The 14,489-nt window shown below is 37.2% G+C and overlaps 1 protein-coding gene across 15 annotated transcripts in view; it reads left to right on the top strand.

Moving 5' to 3' along the window:
• The window catches only part of JAKMIP1 (janus kinase and microtubule interacting protein 1), a 381,847-nt gene that overhangs the window by 197,097 nt on the left and 170,261 nt on the right, over window positions 1-14,489 (top strand). For 13 of the 15 annotated variants that reach the window (XM_038400934.2, XM_038400923.2, XM_038400933.2 and 10 more), the window contains 4 exons: window positions 1,008-1,136; window positions 4,493-4,576; window positions 9,365-9,427; window positions 11,339-11,437. In XM_038400934.2, the coding sequence (XP_038256862.1) occupies window positions 1,008-1,136; window positions 4,493-4,576; window positions 9,365-9,427; window positions 11,339-11,437 (375 nt within the window). Of the gene's footprint in view, window positions 1-1,007; window positions 1,137-4,492; window positions 4,577-9,364; window positions 9,428-11,338; window positions 11,708-14,489 lie in introns of those variants that run through there. The other 2 variants (XM_043512477.1, XM_043512476.1) reach the window with 1 other exon arrangement.

Here is a 14,489-nt window from a genome sequence, read left to right as displayed (position 1 = left end):
AACTGGACAGTCTCTACGTAAAAGAATGAATGGACACAAATCAGACGTCAAGAATTATAACATTCAAAAACCAGTTGGAGAACACTTCAATCTCTCTGGTCACTCGATCACAGACCTAAGAGTGGCTATACTTCAACAAAAAAGCTTCAAAAACAGACTCCAACGAGAGACTGCTGAATTGGAATTAATTTGCAAACTGGATACAATTAACTTAGGCTTGAATAGAGACTGGGAATGGATGAGTCATTACACAAAGTAAAACTATTTCCCCATGGTATTTCTCCCTCCCACCCCACCCCCCACTGTTCCTCTGATATTCTTGTTAACTGCTGGAATTAGCCTACCTGCTTGTCACCATGGAAGGTTTTCCTCCTTTCCCCCCCCTGCTGTGGGTGATGGCTTATCTTAAGTGATCACTCTCCTTACAGTGTGTATGATAAACCCATTGTTTCATGTTCTCTGTGTGTGTGTATATAAATCTCTCCTCTGCTTTTTCCACCAAATGCATCCGATGAAGTGAGCTGTAGCTCACGAAAGCTTATGCTCTAATAAATTTGTTAGTCTCTAAGGTGCCACAAGTACTCCTTTTCTTTTTGCGAATACAGACTAACACGGCTGCTACTCTGAAACCTACTAGGAATTAGGGTCTGCCAGTGGGGGAAAGAGTCATCAGTGCTGTCGGAGGAAGATTGGTGTTGTCCTTTTATATCTCTGTATACATGGGTTTGGAAGCAGCAATTTAACAGACTTTCATATTCTGGTTGGTAGAGTCTTTGGCCCTTTTGCATAAAGCCCAGGTCTGCATAAAGTTCTCACCTGTCCTTTTCATTCCCTCCCATCAATTCTACATATCAGTATCTTTACAGAAGTTGATAGATATTTTACATTTTCCACTAGCTACTGCATAATCTCTGAAACTACTGCTAACCTTGTTTTACCTGCACAGAGAGCTTAATGTTTGAAGCAAGAGAAGATAATATACTGTTTTGCTTTTCTATTCTTTTAAGAGTACGTCTAAAGAAGAAGCTGATTTAAGGTTCTGTCAACTAACCAGAGAATATCAAGCTTTACAAAGAGCATATGCATTACTTCAAGAGCAAGTTGGTGGGACACTAGATGCAGAGAGAGAAGCAAGGGTAAATAATTTTTATTGAAACTTCTCAGAAGTCTGATATCTCTCATGCTAAGTGTGCCTTTGAAGGTCAGTGGACTGCATGTAGTAACTGTATTACGTGCTTTTGAGGATTCAATAATATTGTAGTGAAACATTTGTTCTAGATTTATCAGGCCTGTATGGAAAGGAGGTTTCAAAATGCATCTTATCCTGACTTTTTTTATATCATAAAATAGCCCTGTTTTTAAGTAACGCTTTCTAATTTGGAAAGACAATCCAACTGAAACTGGCCACCTCCGCCTGCAGGCACCACCCCCACAGCTCCCATTGGCCACAGTTCCCGGACAATGGAAACTGTGAAGCCAGCGCTCTGGGTGGAGGCAACGTGCAGAGCTGTCTGGCCACGCCTCTGCCTAGCAGCTGAACGAGGGGGATGTTGCACTTCTGGGGAGCCCCCCAGGTAAGCGCCACCCAGAGCCCGCCTCAGCCCACCCCATGCCCTAACCTCCTGCTCCCTCCCACATCCAAACTCTGCTGCTGCGTAGGGGAGGAAGGCACGGTGGCCTGAGACTGCACCAGCAGCAGCCGGTGCATCTGGCACAGGGGCTGCCTAAACTGCAGAAGTCACAGAAATCCGTGACATCCATGACAAACCTACCTGGTGGGTTGCGGGTTTGTCAGGCTCCCAAGCAACCTTAACTCTACCCTGCAATAATGAGGAACACACATTAATAATAATACCTAGCTTTTTATATAGCATTTTGCAGAGCTTTTTGAGACCAACTGATAAAAAGAAGGCCAGTATCATTATCCCCATTTTGCAGATGGCGAAAATGAGGTACAGAGAGACAAAATAAACTTGCCCATGGTCACCAAGTAGGCCAGTGGTCACAATGGGAATAGAACCTGGATCTCCTGAGTCCTAGTGCAGATCTTTATCTAGGAGGCCATACCAACTTCCTGTTTGTGGTCCCAGATCAGATGATGCCTTTTTATCTCTCACTGCGTCTTTTACATGGTTGTTAAGCCACGGTGGCTCTTTTTTAGTTCTTTTACTGTGTTTTTTAATTTGGGGTATACATTTAAGTTGAGCCTCTATTATGGTGTCTTTGAAAAGTGTCAATGCAGTTTGCAGGGATTTCACTCTCGTCACTGTATCTTTTAATTTCTTTTAACTAACTTTCTCATTTTTGCATAGTTCCCCTTTCTGAAATTAAATGCCACAGTGTTGGGCTTTTGAGGTGTTCTTCCCACCACAGGAATGTTATATGTTGTTATATTATGGTCACTATTTCCAAGCAGTCCTGTTATAGTTACTTCTTGGACCAGATCCTGCGCTCCACTCAGTGCTAAATTGAGAGTTGCCTCTCCCCTTGTGGGTTCCTGTACCAGCTGCTCCAAGAAGCAGTCATTTAAAGTATCAAGACATTTTGTCTCTGCATTTCGTCCTTAGGTGACATGTACCCAGTCAATATGGGGATAATTGAAATCCCCCACTATTATTGAGTTTTTTATTTTGATATCCTCTCTAATCTCCCTTAGCATTTCATCGTCACTATCACTGTCCTGGTCAGGTGGTCGTTAATAGATCCCTAGTGTTATATTCTTCTTAGAGCATGGAATTACTATCCATAGAGATTCTGTGGAACATGTGGATTCATTTAAGATTTTTACTTCATTTGATTCTACATTTTCTTTCACATATAGTGCCTTCCTCCCCCTCCTTTGCCCCCCCCCCACAACCTGTTCCGTCCTTCTAATATATTTTGTACCCCGGAATGGTTGTGTCCCATTGATTGTCCTCACTCCACTAGGTTGGTGCATTTGATTGTTTCCTATTGTTTTTCCTCATTGTGTCCATTGAATTTGAACATTACTCTTAACGTTCATGGTCAGAGCCTCTAAAATTTATGATGGTAAATAAGAGAGTTGAAGAATATGTCATGAAAATATTCCACCTTCCAAAACTAATAAGTGGCATTTTAATTTAAATAAAAAAATAAGTTTTCCTTTGCATATCTGCTATCAATTTCTGCCTTTAGTTTGTGCCCTTGCTGTTGGGCACAGTGGATTGCAAACATAATGCCAGCCATGCAGCTCTTAATCACATAATCATTGCTGGCTTTCATTTTTGTCCCCAGGATGAGGAAACAAGTTATTTTTATTTCTTAAAAAGGGACATAAATACTTATTTTATTAAAGTAAGATTTCCCAGGCATTTATGTATTTGACAGTTATATAAAACCATTAAATGTTTTCTCTATGTTAGAGGGAGAGGGAGGCGTTGGAGATTCATTTTTTCAGTAATAGCATTTTAGACATTTGGAGAAATGCACTTTTATTATAGAAATTGAAATAGTCATTCTTTTTACCCTATGGCCTAACTGACTTATTTATCTTTTTAACAGCTGACTGGTCTAGAAGGTTTTCAATTGGTTATGTCTTAGGGGACCCAATTCTGGGCGGTAGTGAATGTCCCCCAACATCTTTTGGGTGAAATTCAGTGTGTTCAGCAAGGGCCTGATCCTGTTCATTACCAAAGGCCAGCTTTTGAAAGGTATTAGGTGCCTAGAGATGCAGGTAGGTGCTCAGTGGGATTTTTCAAAGTGCCTAATAGGGATTTTGAAAATCCCACTTGACACCTACCTGCCTCTCTAGGTACCAAACTACCTTTACAATTCTGGCCTAAGTGCCTCCAGTTGTCCTTAAGGGATGATGGCCTCAGTACTTTGCAGGAGGTGCTCAGCGCCCCATCTGTTCAAGCCCCAATTGGGGATGCTTTGCAGCTGAAGTAACTCAACCTCCACAAGGGAAGTACTTACTTATCTTGAAGAATTGAGATCATATAAATAAAACTGACTGGCTTGTCAGTGGCATATGGCATGAATTCTTATTTTTGGATTGTATGCAGTATTCAGGTATAATGAGCTGTATTTAAGTTCATCATCATACACATTTTACACACAGCAGACTTATTTAGTATTTATTGCAATTTTTTTTAAGTATTTTGAATAAATGCCAAGTATTGCAAACAGCATCATTACTGGCTTTGTTACTGATTTTATAGCACCAGTTTTTTAGAAAGTGCTTTGCCATTGAAAACATCAGATTAGTGTTTCTTAGTTTATGAAGGAAAAGAGTTGTGTGGAAATGAAAGAGGTAAATATTTTATCAAATAAAATACAAATAAACATGTTTGTTTTAATTGAAAACAATTCAAATTCACCTCACTGGCTGATAATGGACAGGAAATATTGAACTTGTCAATATTTGATTCTGCAGTAATTGAATATTTGAGAAAATGGATCTACATCTGAAGTGTACATCCTAATCAATTGGCCATTGTGACAGTATGTGCACACTTTTATACCTTTTCAGACTCGTGAACAGCTGCAAGCTGATCTCCTCAGGTACCAGGCAAAAATAGAAGATCTGGAGAAATCTCTGATTGAAAAAGGACAGGTAAAAGGCTCTCTTAATGACCTCTGTCAAATCATCTTCTCCCTTGCATGCAGCAGTGCTCTTGTCATCTTCATTGCTTGCTGGTGTATTCATGTGTCTGATGCAACTTAGTTACCATTTCACTGGTTGGACCACCTGATTAAAGGAACATATTGTATAGACTGGAAAAAACCTTATTGAAGATTTGTCTTCCAAAACAAAATATGCTTATGTCTGCATGCACATGGTTGTTAAAACCAGTTCCCTTTTCTTGCCCAGCCCAGGCCCTTCTCCTTCCTCTGGTTTTCTGCTTTCACTGGAAAAGTTTTGGTCATAATTTCAACAGAATGAATGTTATGAATTTCCCATTGAGACTATTTTTGGTGCTCTGGCTGGAAGAATTATAAAATTGTTACTGCCACACACATTTCAACTGGAAAATGAACCACTGAATGTGTATTTGATTACTGGGAGCTACTTTCAACATTTTATCCACATCACTTAAATTGAAATTGGGACCTAGATCTAAATGTAGTTTTTTTTGTCAGTACTTAGCAAGGATAAATGCTAGCTCTTGGCAAATATAGTGTTCAGGATCTTCAGGAAAATAGCACAGAACTATGATTGTGCACTTTAAAGATGTTCAGTTGCATAACTTGAAGTACCTCCTCAGAACTTTTTGGATGTATTATTTTTATACTATATTTATTGTTGAAAAATTCATTTAAAAACTGAAGTGATAAGATGTAAAATAGAGATGTATCCAAAAGTATATTTGTGAAAGGTGAATAAAACATAACATTAATATAGTAATATTTCATAAACCTTTTTATTTCAAGTTCACTTCATTTTATAATGATTTATTCTATGCAAGATGTATTCCTTAAGAATGCTGCATGAGTACAAAGAAACCTTTTACCAAATTAAGGAGAATATAAACAATAGTGTTAGCTTGCCCATAAGCGCCAAGGTTCTTAGTAAATGCTGTGTAAATAAAGTGTGTGTGTATGTGTGTGTGTGTGTGCGTGTGTATAAAATAAAATAAAACAAAACAACAGAATTGTGCAGTAGGTTATAAAATCTAACATCTTCCAAGTCCCTGAGGGCTCCCAAGAGTAAATAAACTTGTAAGGACTACTCCCTCTCGAGGCTCTGCTGTTGTCACTTTAGTATATTGGTAAATAAAGCTGCAGGTATTGAAGACAAATTGCTGCATACCTAAAGCATTAACAAACCTATTTGACTCTGAAGATGTAAAGTCTAAACACTATGCATGTAAATTAGATGGAAGTGAACATGAATATATATGTAAAAAAATAAATTTTGTGACTTGTTTCCTAATCGATGCATATAATAGGTTTGCTTGGAAATTAAGTTTGATCATTTATTACCTTTTAAGATTCTTAACCACACTACACTCTTTAATCACCCAGTAATCCAGAGAAATTAAATGCGCAAGTGGTGGTGGTATTGTGCAATAAAAAAAATGGTCTCTGTGGGTTTGTATGTAAACTAAGCCTTAAAACGTCATCAGAAATCACTCTTGGGGGCTCTGACATATCCACATCTGCTTACTGGTTGGTTATATGGTAACAATAAATTGTTAGTACCTATATTTGACAAAATAAATTTCTATTTGAAACAAACTCACTTTCTGTGCACAATGTGATTTTTTTAAATTGTTATTTAGCTTAGGATAATTATGATTTAGTAGTTAATATGAACTGTTCCCTCTGAGGTGAGGCAGTCCTCTTTAGAGCAGGGCACTATTATCATCCTTATTTTTCAGCTAGGGAAACTGAGGCAGAGAGAGTTTACATGACTTTTCTAAAGTTAAACATGCAGACAGTAAAAGAGTCAAGGTCAGAAATCTGGGCCAAGATTTTCAAAAATAGGTGCCTCATGTTAGGCTCCCAAATCTATATTTAGATGGCTAAATAAGTGATCCAATTTTCAAATGTGGCAAAGGCTCTCATCAACCTCATTTGAGCTTTTTTTGCCAATGTTTCCTTTGATGTAAAATAGGAATAATAATAATAATGATGATAATTATTTACCTCTGTACAGTACTTTGAGGGTCCTGTATGAAAGGCACTAAGTGAAAAGGGTTATTTATCATATAATAAAAATAATAATAATAATAACAATAATAATAATAATTAATAATATCACATCTCTCAAAAATATTAGACAACATAAGGCCCTGGAAGGAGATACATAGGGACCTGATCCTGTTAAGTGCTGAGCGCCCTCAGTTTCCACTGAAATCAAGATTAGACCCCAAATAGCCAAGTTTTGAAAGGATCTTGTTTGTCACACAAAATTAAACTTTTAACGAGGAAATCCAAATCAGGCATGTGTTTCACTGTAGATAAAAATAGTCAAATTTGTAGATGGAAAATGTGTGCAAAGCAGACTGGAAAGAAAACTGGCCCCTCAGCATGTCAACTTCTTTCCTGTGTGCTTTGCAGGCCAAAACTGGAGAATAACACTTGCCACTGTATTCCTCCCTTCCTCTGAGCATCGCTAAATGCTTTTTAAATGTTAAACTGGATGTTAGATTGCATTTCTCCACAATTTGTCCTTTTAATTCTAGTCAATGCATCTAGTCAATGCAGACTGTGAAGAACTTCAAAAAGATCTCACAAAACTAAGTGATTGGGCAACAAAATGGCAAATGAAATTTAATGTGGATAAATGTAAAGTAATGCACACTGGAAAAAATAACCCCAACTATAAATACAATATGATGGGGGCTAATTTAGGTACAGCTAATCAGGAAAAAGAGCCTGGAGTCATCATGGATAGTTCTCTGAAGACGTTCACGCAGTGTGCAGCGGCAGTCAAAAAAGCAAATGGGATGTTAGGAATCATTAAAAAAGGTATCAAGAATAAGATGGAGAATATCTTATTGCCCTTATATAAATCCATGGTACTCCCACATCTTGAATACTGCATACAGATGTGGTCCCCTCATCTCAAAAAAGATATACTGGCATTAGAAAAAGTTCAGAGAAGGGCAACTAAAATTATTAGTGGTTTGGAATGGATCCCATATGAGGAGAGATTAAAGAGGTTAGGACTTTTCAGCTTGGAAAAGAGGAGACTGAGGCGGGATATGATAGAGCTATATAAAATCATGAGTGGTGTGGAGAAAGTGAATAAGGAAAAGTTATTTACTTGTTCCCATAATGTAAGAACTAGGGGCCACCAAATGAAATTAATGCGTAGCAGGTTTAAAAGGAAGTTCTTCTTCACTCAGCACAGTCAACCTGTGGAACTCCTGGCCTGAGGAGGTTGTGAAGGCTAGGAATATAACAGGGTTTAAAAGAGAACTGGAGAAAATTCATGGAGGCTAAGTGCATTAATGGCTATTAGCCAGGATGGTGTCCCTAGCCTCTGTTTGTCAGAGGGTGGAGATGGATGGCAGGAGGGAGATCACTCGATCATTACCTGTTTATGGTCACTCCCTCTGGGGCACCTGGCATTGGCCACTGTCAGTAGACAGGATACTGGGCTGGATGGACCTTTGGTCTGACCCAGTATGGCCTTTCTTATATTTATCTTAACTATTTCCTGGCCTTTTAAGCATTCAGTCTAGTAAATTCTTTTGAAACAAATCAAAACAATCCTCCATCTTTCAAAGAAGTAACCTCTGCATGAAAATAAATGTGAACTTTTCCAGTCTTGAGTCTGTAGGGGAATGCAAAATTAGTAAATACCCTAAAATAACTGATCATTTTATTTTGTGGCAGTAGTTAAAAAATCTGTGTGAAATGTGTCTGCAAAGGTTCATTGATGAAAATAGTTATTGCATCAACACGATTTGGGCTGAGATTTTAAAGCAGCTTTGGACTTATCTTGCCCAGCTCTCATTAATTTCTAATGGGTATTGGGTGTCCGAATCCCTTGCCATTTTAGGAAATCTCAGCCATAATACTGAACTAGACTTATTTTAGATTTCAGATACATTTTCTCTATTGGTGGAATAAGTGTGTCACTCATGTAAGTATTTGAAGTTATTGTTAGAGCAATATGGGCCTGATCTCGCAAACAGTATTGAGCGCAGTGGTAGTAAATTTTTGCAGGATTGGACCTTATGGGCCTGATCCAAAGTCCATTGAAGTCTGTGGAAAGAGACTCATTGATGTCGGTGAACTTTGGCTCAGGCCCCCATTTTATCAAATGGAAATACAGACCTTTTAATGGGGAAGGAAGTCTTGTATGATTTCACCTGCCATCATCACCTTCCCTTTTATTCCATACCTGAAAGGCTTCACACCAGACTCATTTTCACTGCCAGCTGAGGACTGCTAACTGCAGGTCTCTGGCCTCTCATTGCACTACTTATGGATCATTAAATGCTTTCCTTGCACTTCCCCATAAGGGAATATATAATGTAGCTAAAAGATCTACATTTTAAAGCAGAGCTTCTGGGCAAGCTGAAACCCTTTGAGTGAAGGAGAAGGCACAATTTCCAATACCAGTAATATTAAACTAAGATGGTCAAATACGTGACAACATATACGTTAAATTAACATTGACAACATTACTCCAAAATTGTTAGAGGCTAACATTTAAAGTTTCAATGTGTAAATGATTAGGTTGAACAAAGTAGGAAAGAAGAAAAGCCAAACTAAAAAGAAACAGGGATTTATTACTTTTTCATCAGTTTTGGAAGCTATTCAGTCCTTAAAATATTTACAACGGGTTTGCTCTTTGATGTGGAACTCATTTTATACTTGGTTGTGCAGTAATGACTGAAATTATATAATTCTTATTACTGTACTGAGTTCTTTTCTCCCACAGGATTCCAAATGGATAGAAGAAAAGCAGCTCCTTATCCGAACAAACCAGGAGTTGTTAGAAAAGGTATGTGTTCAGAATCTAGGTACCATCTAATCTCTACTCTTCAAAGAAACTGATGTGCTAAGTGTTGAAGTGTTAAGGTAAAATTAACTTTTTTTTCCTGTCCAAAAACTGTTACACTGAGAGTCTGAGATTAAAGCGTTATCGAATTGTGAGCTCTTTGGGGGGGAAGGGCTATTATGAAATCTCTGTCTGTAAAATCTCTAGCTCAGTGAGATGCAATCAGGTTGAATATTCACCACAATATAAATGTAAAGCAATAATAATAAAGGAATGGTAGCTGGGCTTTGGCAAAAAAAAAAAAGTATAGCAGATTTGGAGAAAAATCTCAGATTATGGTTAGTGCCACTTAATTTGTTTCCTGGTTAATAGGATCACTTGTTTAAATTAAATTTTAAAAAAGCAGAACCTAGTATTTCAAGCAACATTGATCACTTTAGATTGTATTATTGGATGATTTAATAGAATAGAAAATTGCCATTTAGGGCCTGAGATGCTGAGTGACTTCTTCAAGGTGCTGAATACCCTCCGTGGACTTTGGTGAGAGAGTTGAGGGCGCTCAGAGAATGAGGCCTCTTAATTAGTGAGTTAAAATTATTAATTCAATAAAATAATAGAGGCAAAGAAAGATCCATGACTAAAGAACTACAACTAGAACTATACTTTATTCAGACACTTTTATTGATGTTATAAGCTGTGCCATATGCTGTATTAGCTGTTATACACCACCTTGTTTTCATATAAATAAGGAGGTCAGACAAGAATGCTTTTGGTTGGACTCAGGAAAAGGTTCTGTAATGCACTTGCAATATTCCATTTTGCTGTTGTTTAAATAGCCTACAGCCTCAAGGCACAACATTTTTGAGCAGGGGGTTGGAGTAGATGACCTCCTGAGGTCTCTTCCAACCCTGATATTCTGTGATTCGAGAATTATAATTAGGCCTGAGAGGAAATTGGATTTGATTGTAAAAATCCTGTAAGGTGTTGAGAGCACTCGGCACCTCCCAAGATGAGGCCATAGGAAGGAAACATTATACCTTTCGCCCTGAGCACATCACTGAGAGCCAGGAAGTCCTGAATTGTAACAGTGGCTCTCAATTTGCTGCATGGCTTTCAGCAAATTATGTAACCTTTCTGTGCTCAGTTGCTCCATCTGTAAAATGGAGGCTGTAAATACTTGCCTGCCAACCTCACAGGGGTGTGGTGAATGTTATTTAGTTAGTGTTGGGAAGCTTTTTGAAGGTTTAAAGAACTAAGTGCAAGTGCTATGACATTAAAAAGTGGTGCAAAGTAAATATGAACAGACCACTTTAGTTTAAATACTCTTCACTTCTATCTCAGTGTTATTGAGTGTGAAAAGAACATCATGCATTTTTTCCCTTTAGTTGCAGTTTTATACGCAACTTCTGATATCTGCTTCCAAAATGGCTTTATGTAGACTTGTCTCAGGAAAGCCCCAGGCAAGGATAATCATTGTCCACTCTGAGTGAGGAGTTTGGGTCTATTCATGAGCCAGTAAAGTGCTTCCTAATGTGGTCCTGCTCCTTCATTCCCAAGACTTGGGGCCCATCCGTCCAACCATGTGGGCCTTACTTGAAGTCAGTGCTTATAATCATTCACTTGTGTGCTTAACTTTATGCCCATGAGCAATCAAATCCACTCTAATTGTGATACTAAGATGCATAAAGTAAAGAACATGCATATATGTTTCCTGGATTCGGAACCTGGTAAGGAATTTTGGGCCCCAAGTTTTTTTTACTTAGTTTAACTCTTGCTACTATTTTAATAAGGGATTCTTTGCTGAGGATTTAATTTAATTTAATTTAACCATAAGTGTCAAGAATCAGTGCACTTAACTGCTGAATATACAGATTTTTCCATAGCTTAGTGTTATGATATTTTATTATATCTTAGATTTACAAAATGGAGCTGGAAGAGAATCAGCTGAAGAACGAGATGCAGGATGCAAAAGACCAGAATGAGCTGTTAGAATTCAGAGTGCTTGAACTTGAAGTAAGAGATTCTCTCAGTTGTAAACTCTCAAATGGAGCAGAAATTGTGTTTGAACCCAAGTTGAAATTCATGTAAAGTTCTCTGGTGCATGTGTAAGGTGGAAGTATTTTAGGTTTTTTTTAAATGCTGTAAGTCTGAATTCTGAAAATGAATACCACTGCCTTAATATGTTTTGGAGAGAATGCTCACTAATTTTTATGAAGATGTAAAATAGCTAATATATACTGCATATAGTTTGTTTTGCACCTAATAAAATATTTTGTTTTGCAATATTTTGCCTTTTTTATTTATTTCATTTCCATAACTACACCTTTCCTGCATGTGAAATCACTTGGTATGCATATTACAGATTGGTTGGCATTGTTTCAATTAACGCATCTTCTCACATCTTGCATGCAACGAAGTCTAAGGATCTGACACATCACATCAACCTGTAATTGTTTTTAAGATGATTTTCAAATTGACAACACTAATATAAATAAAACAAACTTAAAAGAGCAAATTTTCTTAGCACATTTTTAAAAGAATTTCACTTACCTGAAGTCTCTTCTCTGCTGATATAGAACATGGATGAGACATTCATAAATGTCAAAAAGTCAAATTTTACAACCAGAACTGCAAATTATAGGTGTTAGGCACAAATATAACTTGTGCAAGTGAAAGTAATGTGTTCTTCAGAGCAAGCTTCTTTCACAAATACTTTCCTTTGAGTAAATGAAATAGGCTATTTATTAAAGGTTTCAGAGTAGCAGCCGTGTTAGTCTGTATTCGCAAAAAGAAAAGGAGTACTTGTGGCACCTTAGAGACTAACAAATTTATTTGAGCATAAGCTTTCGTGAGCTACAGCTCACTTCATCGGAATGCATCCGATGAAGTGAGCTGTAGCTCACGAAAGCTTATGCTCAAATAAATGTTAGTCTCTAAGGTGCCACAAGTACTCCTTTTCTTTTTGCTATTTATTAAAGTAATTCTAACATAGGGCCTATGATTTCCATGGGGATGGATGGTGCTCATCACCTCATAGATGGGACCATAGGGAATGTTATGATGCTAAACTGTTGCCACAATATGGCGTGATACATTGTCACACTGTCACATTAACTGATAACAGCAAATCCAGTTTGAAAAGGCCATCAACATTTTTACACCATTTACATTCTAGAATAAACTACAAAACACTCTCAATATTACTGTTCCATAATTTTCTTCATCCAGTTCATTCCACCAAAATCCTTAGCATGTATAACCTCCATGGTGAAGATGAAAATCTTATTTTCATCATGCTATGTGATCATTCTGCTTTTAATCTTTGACCCTTCTTAAAATCATTTATTTTACCATTTTATTTTTACCATCTGTATAGTCTGATGTCCATGGCAAGTAATACAGATTATACATTGTGAGATATTATTGTCTCACTAGTCATTCTGGAAAATTAAAAATGCAAAGTAACTTGTATTCTGTATGCTTTATTAAGCAACTTTAAATTAAATTACACAACAAGTTAGTTAAAATTGGCAGCTAATTTAACAACCAGTTTTCCAAAATTTAAGTATTTTTGGTAAAAGTAACCTGGTGCATATTACATCTTGAAAAATAAACTCTTCAAAGCATGTTTAGCATAAGAACTTCCTACATTTAACTAAAGAATCAAATGAAAACTGAACTGTACAGTACAATGTGTTTATTCTCCTTGTTGAGTACCTATTTACTGAATAACAACTGAAGGATTTTCATGAAATTGCAAATAAGGCATGCAAAATAAATCTCTCACTGATGGACAAGTGCATAGTCACAAAAATTACAGAGTGGTTGCTTTAGCAAAATTATGCAGCTGTTGGTGAAAATATTTTCATGCATGGTGATAAACTAAATTCTTTCAGATGAAAATTAGAGTGGATTAGAAAACAGGGTCAATTGTCTATCATTTAGCACAGGCAAATACTGACAAGTTTAATGTGCCAAAAGATTAAACTTAGATTTCACTTTAAATTAGGTCTATTCAGGATCGAATCCCTGCTTCTGTATATGTTATATCATCAAGCTCACTTCCTGGCATGGCTATGTTTTTAAATTAGACTACTAAGTAGGAAAAAAAAACTTTTTAGCAGACAGTACATGAGGAGAAAGGCAATGTGAAACAGAGCCTTTCACCTCTTGGTTGCAGCTTCAAATTCATTAACCAACTCAAAAAGAAAAGGAGTACTTGTGGCACCTTAGAGACTAACAAATTTATTAGAGCAACTCATTAACCAACTCATTATCCTTTGGTGACCTGTGAAATGACACTGTGGTTGCAGCCCTTTTCCCAAAGGACAAGTGTCCATATCACAAATCAACTAACAAAATTTCCCTCATTCGTAGTTTTGGAAGCCAAACTATGGATGGAATGAGCATGGAAACTGAGCTGTCCCTTCACTACTACTTATCTCTGCAGAACAGAGCCAAAACTCTTCTGCAGGGAGCTGTGGGGAGGCTAGAACTGCTGTCTGCCCATGCTACCTCTGTTTTGTGAATAGAAGATGGGGGGTGATTTTAATCTCATTTACATTGATGTAATTCCACTGGTTTCAGCAGAGTTACTCTTGTTCAGAATAAAGCCCGAGCTTCAGCTTCCAGATCTTTCAATCCAGCCACTTTCACAAGCACATCGAAATTTAACAAAAGACCCTCATTTGCTGAAAGTAGGAATACAGCTATTCCACTGAAATAATGGATCACTATTTTGAAGAAGTGCGTGAAATATGCTGAATATATTTTAGATGTTATAATTTTAGAGATTGTATACATGAAAGGATTTCTTCTTGGCACAGAAAATGGTAAATTGAAAGTAGAATGTATTATACAAAACTGGGATGAGTAGGTGAATTGCTGGGTTTGAGGAATTAAAATGCTGAAATGTAGGGTTTAGCTAACTTCATTTCTGGTTTACTGTGGTTAACACTTAGCTTTATTACTGAAAGTTTTCAGAACAAAAATGCATATCATTTCAGAATAGACACAATCTCTTCAAGGTCATAATATGATTTGACACTGTTTGATATTTTGTTCT

The sequence above is a fragment of the Dermochelys coriacea genome, chromosome 4, assembly GCF_009764565.3.
Source record: "Dermochelys coriacea isolate rDerCor1 chromosome 4, rDerCor1.pri.v4, whole genome shotgun sequence".
NCBI classification, from domain to species: domain Eukaryota; kingdom Metazoa; phylum Chordata; order Testudines; family Dermochelyidae; genus Dermochelys; species Dermochelys coriacea.
This window is presented reverse-complemented; position numbering and strand designations above follow the sequence as displayed.